Source organism: Cuculus canorus, chromosome 4 (assembly GCF_017976375.1).
Source record: "Cuculus canorus isolate bCucCan1 chromosome 4, bCucCan1.pri, whole genome shotgun sequence".
Taxonomy (NCBI): domain Eukaryota; kingdom Metazoa; phylum Chordata; class Aves; order Cuculiformes; family Cuculidae; genus Cuculus; species Cuculus canorus.
In genome coordinates, this window is record NC_071404.1 from 54,281,503 (window position 1) to 54,297,121 (window position 15,619).

Sequence of the window (15,619 nt, forward strand, 5' to 3'; positions counted from 1 at the left end):
TGGGGTACTCATGCCTGGGGTTGCCAGTTCCAGGGGTGGCTCTGCCGCTCCACCCAGCATGGTGGGCTGGGAGAGAGGAGACCCCGGCTGCCGATATACCGTATCTCCTCCAGCAGAAGAAAAGACCATTTCTTCCTTGAATGCGCAGGGAACACTGGTGACTGGGGTGAGAGCATGACTGGGGTTCCACTCTCCCTCCAAGATCCCGCAGCCTGGCCACCAAGCCTGCTTCCCACCACTGTGACTAGCTCTCTATAGGGATGAGAGATCCTCCTCTGTGACATCCCTGCCACCATTCAAGATGCAAGAAGTCACCTCCTGCAGGAAAACCAATAGTCAAAGAGCCAAAAAGTGAAGACAACTTGTGTGTCTCTGGTGATGCTGGCAGCCTCTCTTAAGCCCACGGTGCAGCTCAATGCTGGCCCAGGGGACAACAGGAGCTGCAAAAGCTGCTCCTCCCTTACATTTTGCAAATTAGAAAACAAGCCTCAAATTGAGTTTTCACCTTCCAGGCAGGAACCAGCTTGTGCTCATCCCGCGGTGGCACCCGCGGCCAGACAGGGAGGATGGAGAACTTTCCCTAAAACAGAAAAAAAGGGGAAAAAACAGGGATTTGGTGTGTGTCAGCATGTTTCTCTCACCCACAAGATGCTTTTGTGTCTGTTTAGCCGCAACCTCCTGGTTTTCTTTGTTGTCGGAGAGCCTTTTGCTCTGGTGTCCAAGTGTGTCAAGTGTCCCCTTACCCTTCCCACCCCCTTCGTGGATCCAACACCTCCTGATCCCCGGGAGCATCCAGCCACAACACCTTCCCTCCTCAGCAGAACGGTAATTAAAACTGTTTAGGTATTTTTGTTGTTGTTGCTGCTGCTGCTTTCTGAGGCTCAACAGCATGAATGCAACTTCTACTCAATTAAGCTCTGGGATAAAAATAAAATAAAAGAAGGTCTTTAATGGCAGTTCTTTATTTCTGCAAATTAAAGCTAAAGGATGAGATTTACAGACACCCCCTCCCACCCCCCATGGAAGGAAACCTTCAAATAAAGATGTCTCCAGCTGAAATGACCATTATTATTCAGACGTCGGCACATTATATATATATATATATATACACACACAATGCATATATACCCACGCACACATACCTATATATAACCCCCAAATCTGTTTGTGTCTCTTCCTGCTTAGGCTAAGGGTACATTCCTCCCCATTACAACAGCATTTGCACATTTATAGGAGGAATAAAGAAAAAAAAAAAAAAGATGCATGATACATGCAGAGGAGCCTTCCCTCTGCCATCCAAAGAAAGAAGAACTAAAAGGATTATAAAAGTTCAGATTAAAATGATATAAAATCTAGCATTTGGCTCCAACACTAGTGCCTTGGTCCTCTGTAGCTAATCTGTATGCACTCTGTGACCTCCTCGCAGCGAACCCTGCTAAATATATTATTCCCACGGGGGCTTTCACTGCTGCTTGGTGTCAGAAATCAATATGTATGAGGCGCGTGGATGGGAATTTCTAATAGATCTGCCTGGCCCTGTGCTGCTTTTCAATATCTGCCTTGGACTATTAGTGCCGGCTCGGTGCCTGTGAAATAACCGAGATAATCTTTTAAGGTGCACTGTTAAGGTGGAACCTAAATGTTGCCGTTTCAATTAAAACAAAAATATATATATATATATTCATAAATCAGGCAGCGCTGTGCGTAACCTTGTGTGTAGCCTGATTATAAACAATGATGGAGATTAAAGTATTAGGGCGAGTATGCTAATGTCTAGATTTCTGAGGAAGAGCTTAGTTCTTTTCTTATTTTTTTATTAATGGAAAATTGCACGGATTCAAGGATGGGTTGAATTAAAAGTGGAGGGAGCAAGAGATGGCACATTGTCTGTGCAATCGCCTCCATGCTGGAGGAGTAGTGGAGGTGAAAGAGCGAGATTGCTATATTACTGCAGATAACGCACCCATTTTACCGAAGAGACACCAGCCTGCGGTTCTGCAATGCTCTCCATTTTAGACTGGGTTGAGCACATTGAAATTATTGTCTGGGTGATTCTGAGTGTATTATTATTATTATTATTATTATTATTATTATTATTATTTGGGGGGGAGACTTTTTTTTCCAGTTACTGAATAATTATGCTAGGTCATCCTCTACCCTTCCTCTTCCGGAGGTGCAGGAGGTGAGCAGCAGAGCGCAGGTTGATGGCTGTCCCCCTGCAGACCCCTGCACCCAGGCAGTGTGTCCCCCCCTCTGCAGGCAGGCAGGCAGTGGAGCGAGGCTCAGGTTTGAGAGCTGGCTGTGGGGAAGGCTGCGTTCATTCTCCTTCTCACTCTTTGTTTTCAGTTGAATGCACAGAGGAAGCTGTCTCGGCTCAGTGCACAGAGGTGCAGCGTATAAAAGCAATAACTTGCTAAAGGACCTCTCGCTCTCCTTTTTTCCCCTCTTTTATTAGGGGAAAGGTAATCACTAATGCATGTATACGCTCCTCCAGCTTTGCAGGCGGCCAGGCTGAGTTCAGCTCTGTGCTGGAGATGACAAGTGGAGAGTCACCACCCCAGAGGATCTGTTTTAACCATGTTTAGCTCCACCGCCCTCACGAGGTTGTCACCCTACCAGAGGTTGAGGAACTGGCACGCAGCCCTGGTATTTTTCTTTCGCCTGCTCTCCTCCCTGCACACTTCACTTAACACAGCCCAATCCACCTGACAACTCTCTGAATGCCCTGGACTGCTTGTCTGGCCTGAGCTGGAGGCAGTAAGTGAGGAGCAGCAGCCCACGATTAAGGATGTGGGTCTAGGGAGAAGCATAGGGAGAAATCTCTTAACATAGGAATGCTCGCACAGTGTTGGGCTGGTCTGTCAGGATAAAAGCAAAGGGCTCCAAAAGGTGGTTTTGCCCATCCCAATTTTACTGCAACCCCCTGAAATGAGGAGAAGATGGAGTGGGATCTGTTTAGTTCTGTTTTCCATGACAATCGTGTTATTCTCCACAGGTGCCATGACCCCGCAGGATGCAGTTCTACTCCCAGAAAAAAAATCCCATCAGTGTTACCTAAGAAATATGAACATGGCTTTTCAGACACTTGTCTGGGTTTGCTTCAGCCATTCTCCTTCTGGTTAAGCATCCGCATGGTGTACAGCCATAAAGGCAGGGTGGGGGTGGGGGTGAATTGGGGGGTTGGGGGTTGCCTCTGAGTGGTTTGGGAGGGTTTTTTCCTTATGCTCATCTATAAATAAGCTACCAATCTCTCTGGTTCCTGAAAAAAATCACTTGATTATATTTCTGCCCCACACACTGTGTATAAATAGATCAGAGCCGCAAAGCTCAATTCTAGATTTATAAACCCACCTGCAAAGATTGCAGGCATTTAAACCCAGGGAGCAGCCTTGCCAGCAGCTCCTCTGGAAAACAGCACCAGGAAGGCAAGGGAAGGATGTGTGCATATCCCAGCATTGCTGCCTAAGATCCCAGCACAGCACAGAGGCAACATTGCCGCCTGCCACGGGAGCAAAATTCCAGACATGTAGTTTGGATTAGCTATCCCCTGCATCCTGCAAAATGCAAATGTTTATAAAGGGCTCCACCACCAGCAGCAGTTTTATCCCAGGTGCCAAGAGCCAGCTCCCCACCTCAGCTCCTCACAGTATTTATAATACAAACATTTCTAATCTAATGCACGCAATTCCCAACAGTTTAATAGGGCTGAAGTTCCCTTCCCGCCTCCCCTTTCTCAACCTATCAATTAGATAGGTATACGTGAAAACAAACAACCTATGTGTTTTCTGCATCTCTAAGGAGATGTAATGGTGCAAAGTGCTGGTTATATGCGTTTACTGATGGGAAAAGAGGAGCTGAGTAGGTTTTGTAAACTGCAGGCTTGTTTTTTTCCACAAATGCCAAAAAAGAGCAGCTTTCAGCAGCACAGGCAAGGCTGGAGACGGACAGGGTAGGGGAAGGGTTCGCACAGGCACCACAGCCTTGTGGGTTGGCCATAGCGTTCCTGGTAATGGGAGAGGCGGGAATGAGACCCAGGACCTAGACTTGACACCCAGCTACCACAGGCACTGGCCTGAAGCCCAGTGTGATTCACCTCCCTGGTTGTGGAAGTCCTTCACCTCTGTTTTCCTGATGCATTTAGTTTCCTACCTTTAAGTCTATGTTTATGGTACCAGAGAAGGTCATGGGATCCCTTATGGCCTGCAGCTTGTCGCCACTTTTATTTTACATTTCTTCAGTCTGTGTTGACCACTAGAGCTCAACTACTCAAACTGACTGCATCCATGTTTAAACAAAGAGATATTTAAATCCATTTAAAAAATGTACACTGGTACCTATATTTCAGAGAGGCCATGCAGCTCTCAAAGAGGCCTCCAAAGCAGTGAAAACCCACATGAGGCACCATCAAACCAGAGAATAACACTCAAAGCATCCTTCGGTCTTCTGAGGCACTTTCATACTGTAAAATATCACCAAGGTGTAAAATCAAGTGTGCACCTGTCGAAAAAGCATGTAAGCCATTACTGACAAAAGCACTTGAGCTGCTAAGGGGAGCAGCCTGTGGAAGGTGAAGCAGCTGCTCCTTAGGCTGGCCACTACCTCACGCCGTGTTAGTGCCCTTGCAGCACGCAGGCAAACGCCTGCCTAGGCAGAGCACTACTTGATCTGACCTTTTGCCGTGACCTCTGCCTTATTGCCTCACAGCCCAAATTTGCGAAGATGGGATTTGACAAGAGGTGTCACGTCCCTTCCATCCTAAAGGCAAATAAATGTCCCTTTCAATCACGGCTGTCACCTGCCGCTCATTGCTGAGAGACACCCCAGCCCAGCAAATTACTCCTACCCCAGTTGCTGCCAGCATCTGAAATACAGTTGACTTAGAGACGCTCCTTGATGAAGGCTTACCAGGAGTAAGCCTTAACTACAGGTCCACCCTGCAATATTCACGTGAGATGTAGATAGAATTGGCACCCAAACAGAAAAAATTACTTTTCCAGTAAGCCTGACCTTTTCAAAGGTGGACATTATACAGGCACGTTGTTACGGGAAACACAGTTAAATCAACTTGCTAGAAACCGGCTGGTGGCTGTAAGGGAAGACATGCTGGTGCAGAGCAGCTCACTTGTGAGCTCTCTCTGCACTGCTCAGCACAAATTGGTGGTTCAACACCAGAAGCAGCTGGTGGCCCCTTCCCTGCATGCAGGGGCACAGGCACACTGCTGCAGATGCCCCGAGGACCTGAGAAGGGAGTGGGAGAGGGGTGCTGGTCTGCAATAGCAGTGCAAAGACGACAATACTTTCTTGGATCGATATACAGGCAATGAAGCTGGAGGCCCAGCCGATGGTGTTTCAGAGCCCCAGGGTGCAGAAGAAGCGCTGGCATGAGAGACAGCCACCACTCAGGAGCAGCCCTTGTTTATTGCTCTGGGGAAAGAGGCTGCCACTGCCTGGTGGAGGCTGAGGTTCTCTTCTCCACTTTGCCCCTGAACTCCTCACCATACCACTTGGACACCGTTGCAGTCCCACAGATGCCTCCTCTGGTACCTTACCTAGGTGCTGTGTTGGGCTTGAGAGCTGGTTGTAACAGCTGTCTATAAGAACAGGAATGAAGCAAAAATGTCACTGAAACCTGAAACAGAGTACCCAGAGCAGCCCTATGTAGTGCAGAGCCTCAGAGCCAATGCAGACACTGTGCCACATCATGTCTCTCCTGTGCCAGTCCCATAGCTGGAGCAGGGTGTCCCTGCAGGGCTTTTCCTGCAGATGTGCCCATATCCCTTGTGCCACACAGGATTCCTGGGCCCGTGGGAAGGGCTACAAAGAGCTACTTCACCTCTGGTAGCCAGGGAGAGGCAGATGCTGGGTTGGGTTGCTTCAAGGGAGGAGAGCCCAGCCGCCGCAGGCAGGGTCAGGAGCCCAAGGGCACCCACAGGGCTATGGCCACACACCCAGCACCCGTGCTTGCCTCTTCCATACGCACCCAGGCAGCACTCGTCAGGCTTTTTCCCTCTTCTATTTCATCTCCTCACAGTGCTAACACCCTCCTCTGATGAAGGGATGGGGACAGGCTGACAGCATGTTTCCTGACACAGCACACGATGTTTGCATGCATTTGGTTAGGGCTGCACTCATGGTTTAGTACCCCGTCATCCTCCAAAGCTGCCATGCCTTTATTTGTGGGGGTGCATGCTCTAAGCAGCATTTCAGCACTCCTTCCCTAGCTAAAGCATCCTCATCAAACACTCCCCTTTACTACCACAGCTCCATCAGGTGCCCCTGCCATACTTGCGGTCCTGACCCAAAGCTGGGCTCACCATTACGAATCTCCTGGGTGCTGCCGTCTCGCAGGGTAGAGACCTCCCAGTGAGGAGGGGCAGAAACCGTGGGCACTGCTGGGCTGGGCTCCCCCTGCTTCTGGGCCTCTCAGGAGGTGAAGCAATTCATCTTAGCTCTTCTCAGCAAATCACTCTCGCGACCACACAATACGAGCCAGCCATTCAGGCTGAACCCTGGCCATGTATTATCCAGGCAGCGAATCCCGCAGAGCCCTGGCAGCTCACCCCTGCTCCCGCAGCTTGCCCTGCCTCCCAGAAGGCATCTCCCATGAGCTGTTATTGCAGCAAATCAAAGCTCTGTCCTACGGAGAGAAGGCAGAATTTTACATCTCCTCAACTCTCCTCACGAAAAAATGACGAGTGCAGCTGCTGCAGCACTTGCATTTACTCCAGTGCAGTCCTGGCCACTGGTGGTATCAGCAGCAATACCCTGCAGGGAGGTCCCTGCCTTGCTGCAATAGTGGAACACGGGGTTCTGCAGAGAGCAAGGCCACACCTGACGGGATTGCTTAGCTGCACTAACCAAGGACTAACTTTTTCTTGCTCTTCCCTCTTTTTCTCCCCACAAGGAAAATGAGGGTGATCGGGCCATTCAGTGGCAAGGGCAGAAAGGGAAGGGATGAAGAGGAAAAGGAAGGGAAGGAGTGGGAACAGAGCCAAATTGCATTGTGTATCTTTAAAGAAGAAAAAACAAGAATCAAAATAACAAACCTTATCTCCAGCCCTGTACTTGCCTGTTAATGCTCACATGGGCACACACACAACAAAAGGAAATGCTCTGGGGCATGGTGTCACTGATGGGTTCGACTGCATAGATGTTCTTTGTGTTGTGCCTGGCGTGCTTGAGCTGGCTGGGATTTGGACACAGAAACAGCTGCTGGCACACCTGTAAGCGTGGCCATCAGCACATGCCCACACAATCACCTCTTCCTGCCCCTGCTCCTCTGTCAGAGCTGTCCCTGGCCCCAAGCTCCAGGAGCAGAGAAGCCCCATCTGTGCAGACCAGGACAGCCCTGCACCTCCTGGCTTGGCAGCTGCTATCCTTCCCAAGCAAGCCAGGAACCCTGTAAGGTAGTCCTCATTAACACGTTTCAGACCAGAGGAGCGATTTCTCCTCTCTGCCCCATGGGCTGCATGTTTGGTCTCTGTGGTTACAGCAGCCGAGAGCAGGTTCACTCGCCCTGGCGGCTCTTTCCCTGACTCCTCTCCAGCTCCTGACAGTGGTTTTGGATAGTCCAGTTAGAGCATGGCCTGCAGCCTGTCACTCAGTTTCCACGGCCAATAGTGGCTCATGTACGCGGCTCAGCTGTGGTCTATAGAAATATAGTGTATGTCCAGATATGTCCCTGGTAGCATCAGATGGATTGTGGCTTTGCTCCCTAGGACAGTCTTCTCCAGTGAAAGTGACAAAAGCACAAGTGGTAACAGCAGTGTTCAAGAGAAAGACACTGGAAACAGGACATTTACAAGACAAACTTCACGTTCTGGGCTAAAAAAACAAAGCATTTGCCAGTGCAAGTTTCCCATTTCCATTTCCCATAGGTGGAATCTGCTGCTCTCCAGCCGCCTCCTCCCTTGCCTGCCAGGCAGAAGCAGGGGAATGCAAGCAACACTCTGCATTCAGAGTAATCTAAGAAAAATGCGAACCTGCCAAGGCCACCGAGATTGTTTTTGCACAGCTCTGTACTCCAGACCACACCGCTTTGACGCTTAGAACCTCCATTAAGGACCACTGAGGCTTGTCAGAAATGCTTGTCCAGAAGCAACCCAGCAGTGCTGCAGCCAAATGCAGCATCCATGAATGCTGAAAGCCATGCAAGTTTTGCCTCCAGCATCTGCAGAGGGGCAGAAGCATTCCTCAATTCTTCAGGTGTGGTAATGGCAGCAGAAGGCACTCAGACACAAAAAATTAATTTGGGGGAAGAGCAAGACAAAAAAAAAATCTCCCTTCAGTATAACAGACACCGGGAACTACAACACCCACTTCATTTAAGTAGAATATATTTGAAGGAGCAGCAACAACCCACAGAAGCAAGAACCACTGCACTGTACATCCCACACATCTCGTGCAGATTGCTGCTGAGCCGGTGGGAAGGTGACACTTCACAAGAAGAACAATGACTTTAAAATAATAATTAATGAATTATTACTGACAATTGGAAAAAAAAATTCCCCGTCGCTTATACAAATGAAACTTGGCTTCTGGAGTTTCTAGCAGTAATAAATATTTAAACACCATCCCTGTTTTAACATAAAGCAGAAGAGAAATGCAGTGACTGTGGTGGGAGCGGAAATGTGTCAGAACAGCAGTGTGGAATGTCGCATCAAAACACAGCGGTGGCTTGCACCCAAGTGGCAGGGAGCAGAGGAGGGGCCACGGGACACCGCAGCATGGCTCTGCTGGGGCATTGCCATCACCTCCAGGACAGTTCTTTAAACAACCATCCTGGATATAACCTGTGTGTAGCACACCAGGGCCAGAAGGCGAAGAGCTGGACAATTGGCTCTTTTTAGATGATACAGAGGCAAAAACCACGGTGAAAGCCCATGTGGTGCACATGCTGGGTAAGCATTTCACCCACCTGCTTCCCAGGGCGCGATTTAGCAACCGTGGGGAGTTGTTTGGTTGGAGCTGCCACTGTACCAAGAGCCACAGCCACCTGCTTGGCTTGCCAAACAGCCGTGCTTTCCACCATACAAGAGGTGTTCAATGCTAAGCCCAAAAAGCACTAACTCACCTTGGCTGCCTCCCGCCTTGGTGGCGGAGGACCAGCCTGGGTTTCCCTATGCAGCACTGCAGAATTAATGCTTTTCTCGTGCTCTCCTTTATTCTTAGCAAAGCTGGTGGCAACCCCTGCAGTTCACATCATTTGAGTGCTTATTATGAGGTCCCATCTTCGGTGGTTCATAGCTTTATTCAGACCTTTAATTCTGTGGGCTGGAAGCTTCCAGGCAAGGCATCTACCTCGAGCTCGGTGTCCACCTTGAGTGTGCTTTCAAAGTCCTAGCAAAACCAAGTCAGCTATTTCTAGAAAATAATTAGGGAAAAAAGTAGCCAGGGCCTGGCTTATTTTAGTCTGTTCTGCAGAACCCTCACTTCTGGCAGGGTAAAGGTTAGGAGACATCTGTCTTAGCCTTTGCCCCTTAGGAATTCCCCTAGATTTGATCAGCACCAGCATTTTAGGGCAGAGGTAGAATACATATTCACTGCTGCCATTGCCATCTGCACTGGCTTCCTGCCCCTGCAGAAGCACCGCTGCCTTCCCACCCTCGACACTTGCTGGGGCACTGCTTCACATCCCGAGCACTCTACCTTCCCTGCAGATTCTCCAGCCTCTGGGAGCTCAGGACTCTGCACAGCTGCAGCCCTGCAGAGCTCAAAGAAGGAAATACAGGGGAAGGGGTAAAAAAAAAACCCAAAAAAAACCAAAGAAAGAGTGAGCAAGTGAATTTTTTCCTATGCCTTGCTTGAGGGAGCCACAGTTTTCCCCGGCTTCTCGTCTGCTTTCAGCTGCTGCAATTCTAGCTTATGTTATTGGAGTAAGAAGTGCTGGGTCACAAAAGGGGAAAAAACAATCAGCTAATAATCCTGCTCATGTTTTATCTTTGTGATGAGATTGCCTCAGGATCATCCTCATCTTATGAAAGTTAGTCTTTCCAGCAGAGCTAGGAAATGAAAGGCAGGGGCCAGACTAGTGCCCCACAAAGATGCCAGGCTAGGACAGCTGTGCCTCTGGCAGGTTCAGCGTTTACAGATGCTGGGCACCATCTAGTCCAGCTGCACAGTTCAGTGATACTTGATCTTGCTGCTCACATCCAAGGCCTGAAAGTTGACAAAGCATTAGCCCTCCTGGTATCAAATTCCTGTATGCTCTAGTGAGATTAAAATCATGTGTTTGCCCTGGGCCTCCAGTGCTGGCCTGAAGAATCCGAAATATTGAATTTTTATGTGTAAAGTTTGTGACACACATCAGAATGACATACAAAAAAGATGCTGCATTCTTTACATCAGAGGACTACACGTAGTTGTGTGCAGGCACTGGGTCAACCTATTTCTAGCCTTGCTGCCTCTCCCTGCAGAAATATTATTCCGTACCAATGGTTTCCTTGAAGAGACTATTTAAAGGGTTACCAGTTACTGCCAGCTCACTCATTTATGGAGCTGCCTTGAACATCTATGACATGAGAATTCATTTTCCTTCTGTTTACTACACCTTCCAGCAGCGCTTCCAAGCTGTTGGAGTTTGAACTAGCCATCTGACAGAGAAAATACCTCCACCACCCGCAGTGTCATTTCTGACCAGACTTTTGCTGTGCATCGCAGGTCAGGGAGTGTCACACCCCGGGAGTGCAGGAGGATGCTGGCCCCGGACCTCTGCCTGCTGAGAGGTCACCTGCCTGCGCGTGCTCCAGCTGTTCCCTGCATGGACACACAGGCTGCAATGAACATTGCCCGGCTCAGGCAAGTGAGCCATACTGGAGGCAAACACTCGGCTTAATTGGTCTCAGCTGGAAGCTGCTCTGCGCACGTCAGTGTGTTTAAGAAAGCAGGTCTATGGGAGAGAAGACACCAGAATAACCAATTAAAGAAAACCCCTGATTTCCCTTCCTCCTCTCTCCCAGCCCTAAATCCTAAAAGTCTCTTTTGTATTAAACAAGGAGCCTTTCTCACTGTGAATGAAATCAACTCGAGAATAAGATTTCGCTATTGGCACTTCTAAGTTTACTGCTGATAGCACCTGTGGAGATAGCTACAGATACTTGGCTAAATCAAGTCAAAGTCCTCACCTTTATGTCTCCATTTTTATTTTTTTTCTTAAAAATAGTAAAGAAGTGACACAAAGAAACTCTTCATCCAGTTCAAATCCAAATTTATTAGCCTGTAAAAGTCTGTTTCCACACAGTAATCATAAGAAATGAATGAATGTTTATGGAGCGTAGCATAAAAATATACCAAGTCAACCATAGGTTGGTATTTATGATTGCTCACAAAAATTAATCAGCAGATCACATGGCATTGCATCAAAAAGACAAATCAGTCCTAAGAATGCAAACAATCAGGATAAAAAGGCAAAACAAGTAAGAGCAGAGTATCAGAAAGCAATAATTAGTTCACAGTTCCTAATGTGGTGACAGATTTTTTTAGATCAGGTTATTTACCTACTAATTCTCAAAAAACAGGTTGAAAGCTAGTTGTCATAATTCCGCATTAAACAGTACATTCTTGGTCAACATATCAGCTAGTCAAATTCACTATCAATGTTTATGTATGAGGATTAAAATGTAGGCACATAAGAGACTAAGTATACTCAACAGTCCAGCTACTTCTTCTAAAGCCTGGTGGCCTTAGACACGCACAGCTTGAAATCAGAAGCTAATGTGAGACACGTGGGCTGAGACATTCAAGTCACTGTCTGGACATGTAAACCTTATCTCCCCTTAAAACCCCCAGCAAGCTATCTGCTCATCACATCTGGGAGGTCCACGTCTCTCCTGAGCACAGCAAACCCAATACAAACTCCCATATATATAAGAGGGGAAGGGATGTTGGGGCATCTGACGCAAACCTATGTGTGTCTCATGTGTACCAGGGAGGTGGTGGTGGCAATGTCCCACACTGGGTCCTGCTTGCTTTGGTGTTGCTTCTGTGGGGTTGTGTTCAATTGCCAAGCTGAGGTATAAACTTTGCTCACAAGCTAAATATGATGCAGAGAGCATCGGAGTTAGGAAACGTGGGCAAGTGACAGGGGTTTCTGACAGGGGCTAACTCTTCTCTCTCTCTTTCCAAAGGAAAACATCTAGCCAAAAAGAGATGTGTCTCTTCTAATGGTTTGGGCTTTTTTTCCTGAAGAAATGCAGAGGGCTAGTGTTATTAACTCTGTAAAGAGATCAGATTTAAAGACATGAGGGAAGAAAGGTTTCTTCTCAGATGTAGGATGCTTACACATATCACAAACCCAGCTGGGAAGAACCACACCAAATAATTAATCCGGGCTCCAGCTGACATCATGACACCTGCAGATCTTTCTACAACAAGGCAAAGATCTTGACTCTGCAAGTCAAAGGCGCTTCACACAGATCAATGAACCTCAGTTACAGCATCTTCTGTTATAGGGATGCCACATTAGGCTAAGAAGTTTATCAGGAAATTAACCCATTAAGGTTAATTTCTCAAAACACTTTTTCAGGGAATGACAAACTGTTCCTGTAATGTAACAATCCTTTAATATCATTTGAAAACTTAGAAGAACAGTGGAAGTATTTCCTGAACATCACAGCCTCTTTAGGCAGTCTACATCCTTGTCTTACATGCTTACAATTTGCTGTATGCCTTTCCTTCATTCTGCAAAAACTGCCTTTCTGAAGGACCCAGCTACCCAGCCGAGTGTGTCCATCCAAAAAATCCAAACGGCAAACAAAAACAAAGCTATGGTCAGCGCGCATCCCAACATCTTTGCTGATGCTGAACTTCACCCCTCTTTCCTCTGATAGTTCCATTGTCTCAAAGGTTACTGTATCATCTGTGATTACTGCCAAGAAAATGTATTTCTTACCTTTATAGATTTTGGGGCCATCTATCTGTGCTCACCTCACATTGGTGACTGGGTAGATCCTTATAGCAGAGTAAGGTAGAACTTATAACTAACTCACCTATATAATATTCTTCAATTTCACGAGCGATCTAGTAAATCACATGGGAATCTGGGGAAGACTAGAGCCCCCCAGAAGGCATGCTGCCCTTTATCACTAGACCGTTCATAATTTCAGACTTGTTCCTTGGAGAAATAAAAGAGAGTACTGAAATGGCTAGTGGCAAAACCAAATCGAGTTCAACACGGCCTAGAAAAATTGAGCTTCCACACAAAAGTGTATTTTCCTACCTCCTAATAGGCTCAGTAATGAGTTTGTCAGTTTTGTCTTTGAAGAATTACCTGCTTGTTGTCTGGGGTTTTTTTTTAGATTTTTTTTTTTTTTAATTAAAAAATAAAAGCTATAAAAAGCTAGAGGTAGTTTTAAACTGCAAAGTTCATGTCTGGGGCGAGCATTTCTCTGGAGCTGAGGGACGTTTTTCATTCAGACTAGTATAAAACAATACTCGAGGGGGAAAAAAAGTTGAAAGAGAAAGCATTAAAGGAATAGGAACTCGGAGACCTCTTCCCGCTTCCAAATCGACCATCTCATGAAATGAGTGTATTTCCTGCCTGTGAATCCTATATTTAATCCAGAGAGATCACTGACTATGCCTGCGCAACTTGGCAGCCTTTTTCCTCCTCTTCAAACAGACCTCAAGATTCACTCTTGGCATGGTCTAATGAGCGGTCTACGTCTCCCAAGAATATATATTCTTAAAGATTTCGATAAGAGCAGACAGGATCAGTGGAAAAAACACTCATATTCCTTTCACTTTTGTTGCTTTCTTTATAAAACAAAAGGATACACTGAGGCTCCTGCCAGAAAATCAGATGGCATTGAAGGAAGCTCACAGACCAAAGGACCCACCTCGTATTTCAAACAGTTTCAAAACCCCTGTTTTGGCACCGAAGAGCAGACATTCTGTTCATTAAAGAAATATTCACAGAAAACTGACATTACAAATTTCACCAAAATCAGGTGATGTGCTGCCAGCACAGTCATGAACTTTCCCATCTATCTGAAGTTTCTTTAATGTCGGCAAGTAGTATGGGGAAATAAAATGGCAAGAGGAGACTCTTTCCTTTGTTATGTATAGTCTATGAGGCAGGTAAAGGGCAGAACTTTGAATTGAGAAGCAGTAAAAAAAAGAGGAAGACAATACTGTCATTCTCTCACGAACCATATTCGTAATCCCAAATACTCTAACAGCAACAGGATAATCTAATTTCAGGACTATCGTTTATTGCAAAGTTACAGATGAGATTTCACTTTTGAATCCTTTTCCCTATGAAGCTAACTGATAATTTATCATGTCAATCTCACTAGTCCACTCTTTTTACACAACCGAGGTCCGCGTACAGGGTTGAAGGCTTTTCTGCGATCCCTCTTGCTCCTACCTCACTAACGTTTTCATAGCCTCAAAATCTAAATGTAACATTTCTAGTCTTAAAAAGGCTGTATGTTCTTCTGCTACCTTAAAAAATCCAGAGTAAAAGGTTACCTTCAGGTATACAACTTATGGGGTTTCCACCGACTGTCAATCGAGAAGGAGTTAGTTTTGTAGCTATTGTACCATCACTTCATAAGCATTCATTCCCATACACAAGACTGAAGACGGCATTCAGACCTTATCGCTCATTTTGAGGATTCTTTTTTAAAAGAGGTTTTCTTTGTTTAAGATCCCACAAACAAAACCTGTTTATGGAAAAAGAGAGATATTTTGAATACTAAAGTCCTTTATTCAACAACACAGAAATATCACAAAAACAACTTTACTGGGCAAATTGAATGTTTTTATACAGTTTTGTACATGCCCCATAAGTAATTATTTTTTCATAAATACACTGTTTTCCAAAACTGTTTTTTTTTCCATAATTGCACAAGCATACATACACCTTACACAAATATCTATTAGAAAATTTAATAGATAACTGCACAGTTCAGAAAAGGAGAACACTGTGAAAGGAGTACATTTCTGTGGCCCATGTTTCTGAAAAAAAAAAAAAAAAGTAAAAACCTCCTAGTTCCCTGCAATTGTGAAAATGGAGTACTTTCTAGCAGAGGAGCTGTCTTTTATTCACTAAGAATACAGTAGAGCTCAGCGTGAAACTGCCAAATTTAATAAAAACAAAATCTGAAACATTTAGCTGTTAACATGAGAACCCACTGTTTGATATCACTATGCATCTAACCATGATCAAAGACCCACTACTGCTTTTTGCTGAATGCATTCGACCCTGAATGGTATGCTCATTTAACTACTTTCTTTCTTCATTATTTGATTACAGATATAGCCCATTTAAAGACTTTATATTCTTTAACATTAATTGTAGGACTTACATACCAGGGGTTCTGTACAAAAGGGAGCATTTCCCCTCATAGGGAGGGTCTGTTATTAATTGACAGAATGGGAACATGTGCCTCCCTTTCAGCCTTATCATTTTTCATAAGTTTATCTGGGGAATGCCAAAAAATGCTTCCATTAGGCTTAGTGCTCACACCAAGAAGACGGCAAAAGTATGTTCAGCTATATTTTTTCCTCTTTTTTTTACATTGTGAGAATGAAAGACAGAGGAATACAAATTCTCATCCTGGAAAATGGATTTGGAACTTGTGAAAAGCACAAATTTGGTAATTATATCTTGACAATG

General features: G+C 45.9%; 1 protein-coding gene across 7 annotated transcripts in view; it reads right to left on the bottom strand.

The window, feature by feature from the left end:
* The window catches only part of CXXC4 (CXXC finger protein 4), a 110,896-nt gene that overhangs the window by 74,269 nt on the left and 21,008 nt on the right, over nt 1-15,619 (bottom strand). The window contains exon 2 of one of the 7 annotated variants that reach the window (XM_054065761.1): nt 442-580. The exons of the other annotated variants lie outside the window; for them this stretch is intronic. Within the exon in view, the coding sequence (XP_053921736.1) occupies nt 461-580 (120 nt within the window). The 3' untranslated portion in view covers nt 442-460. Of the gene's footprint in view, nt 1-441; nt 581-15,619 lie in introns of those variants that run through there. 7 annotated transcript variants of the gene reach the window in all.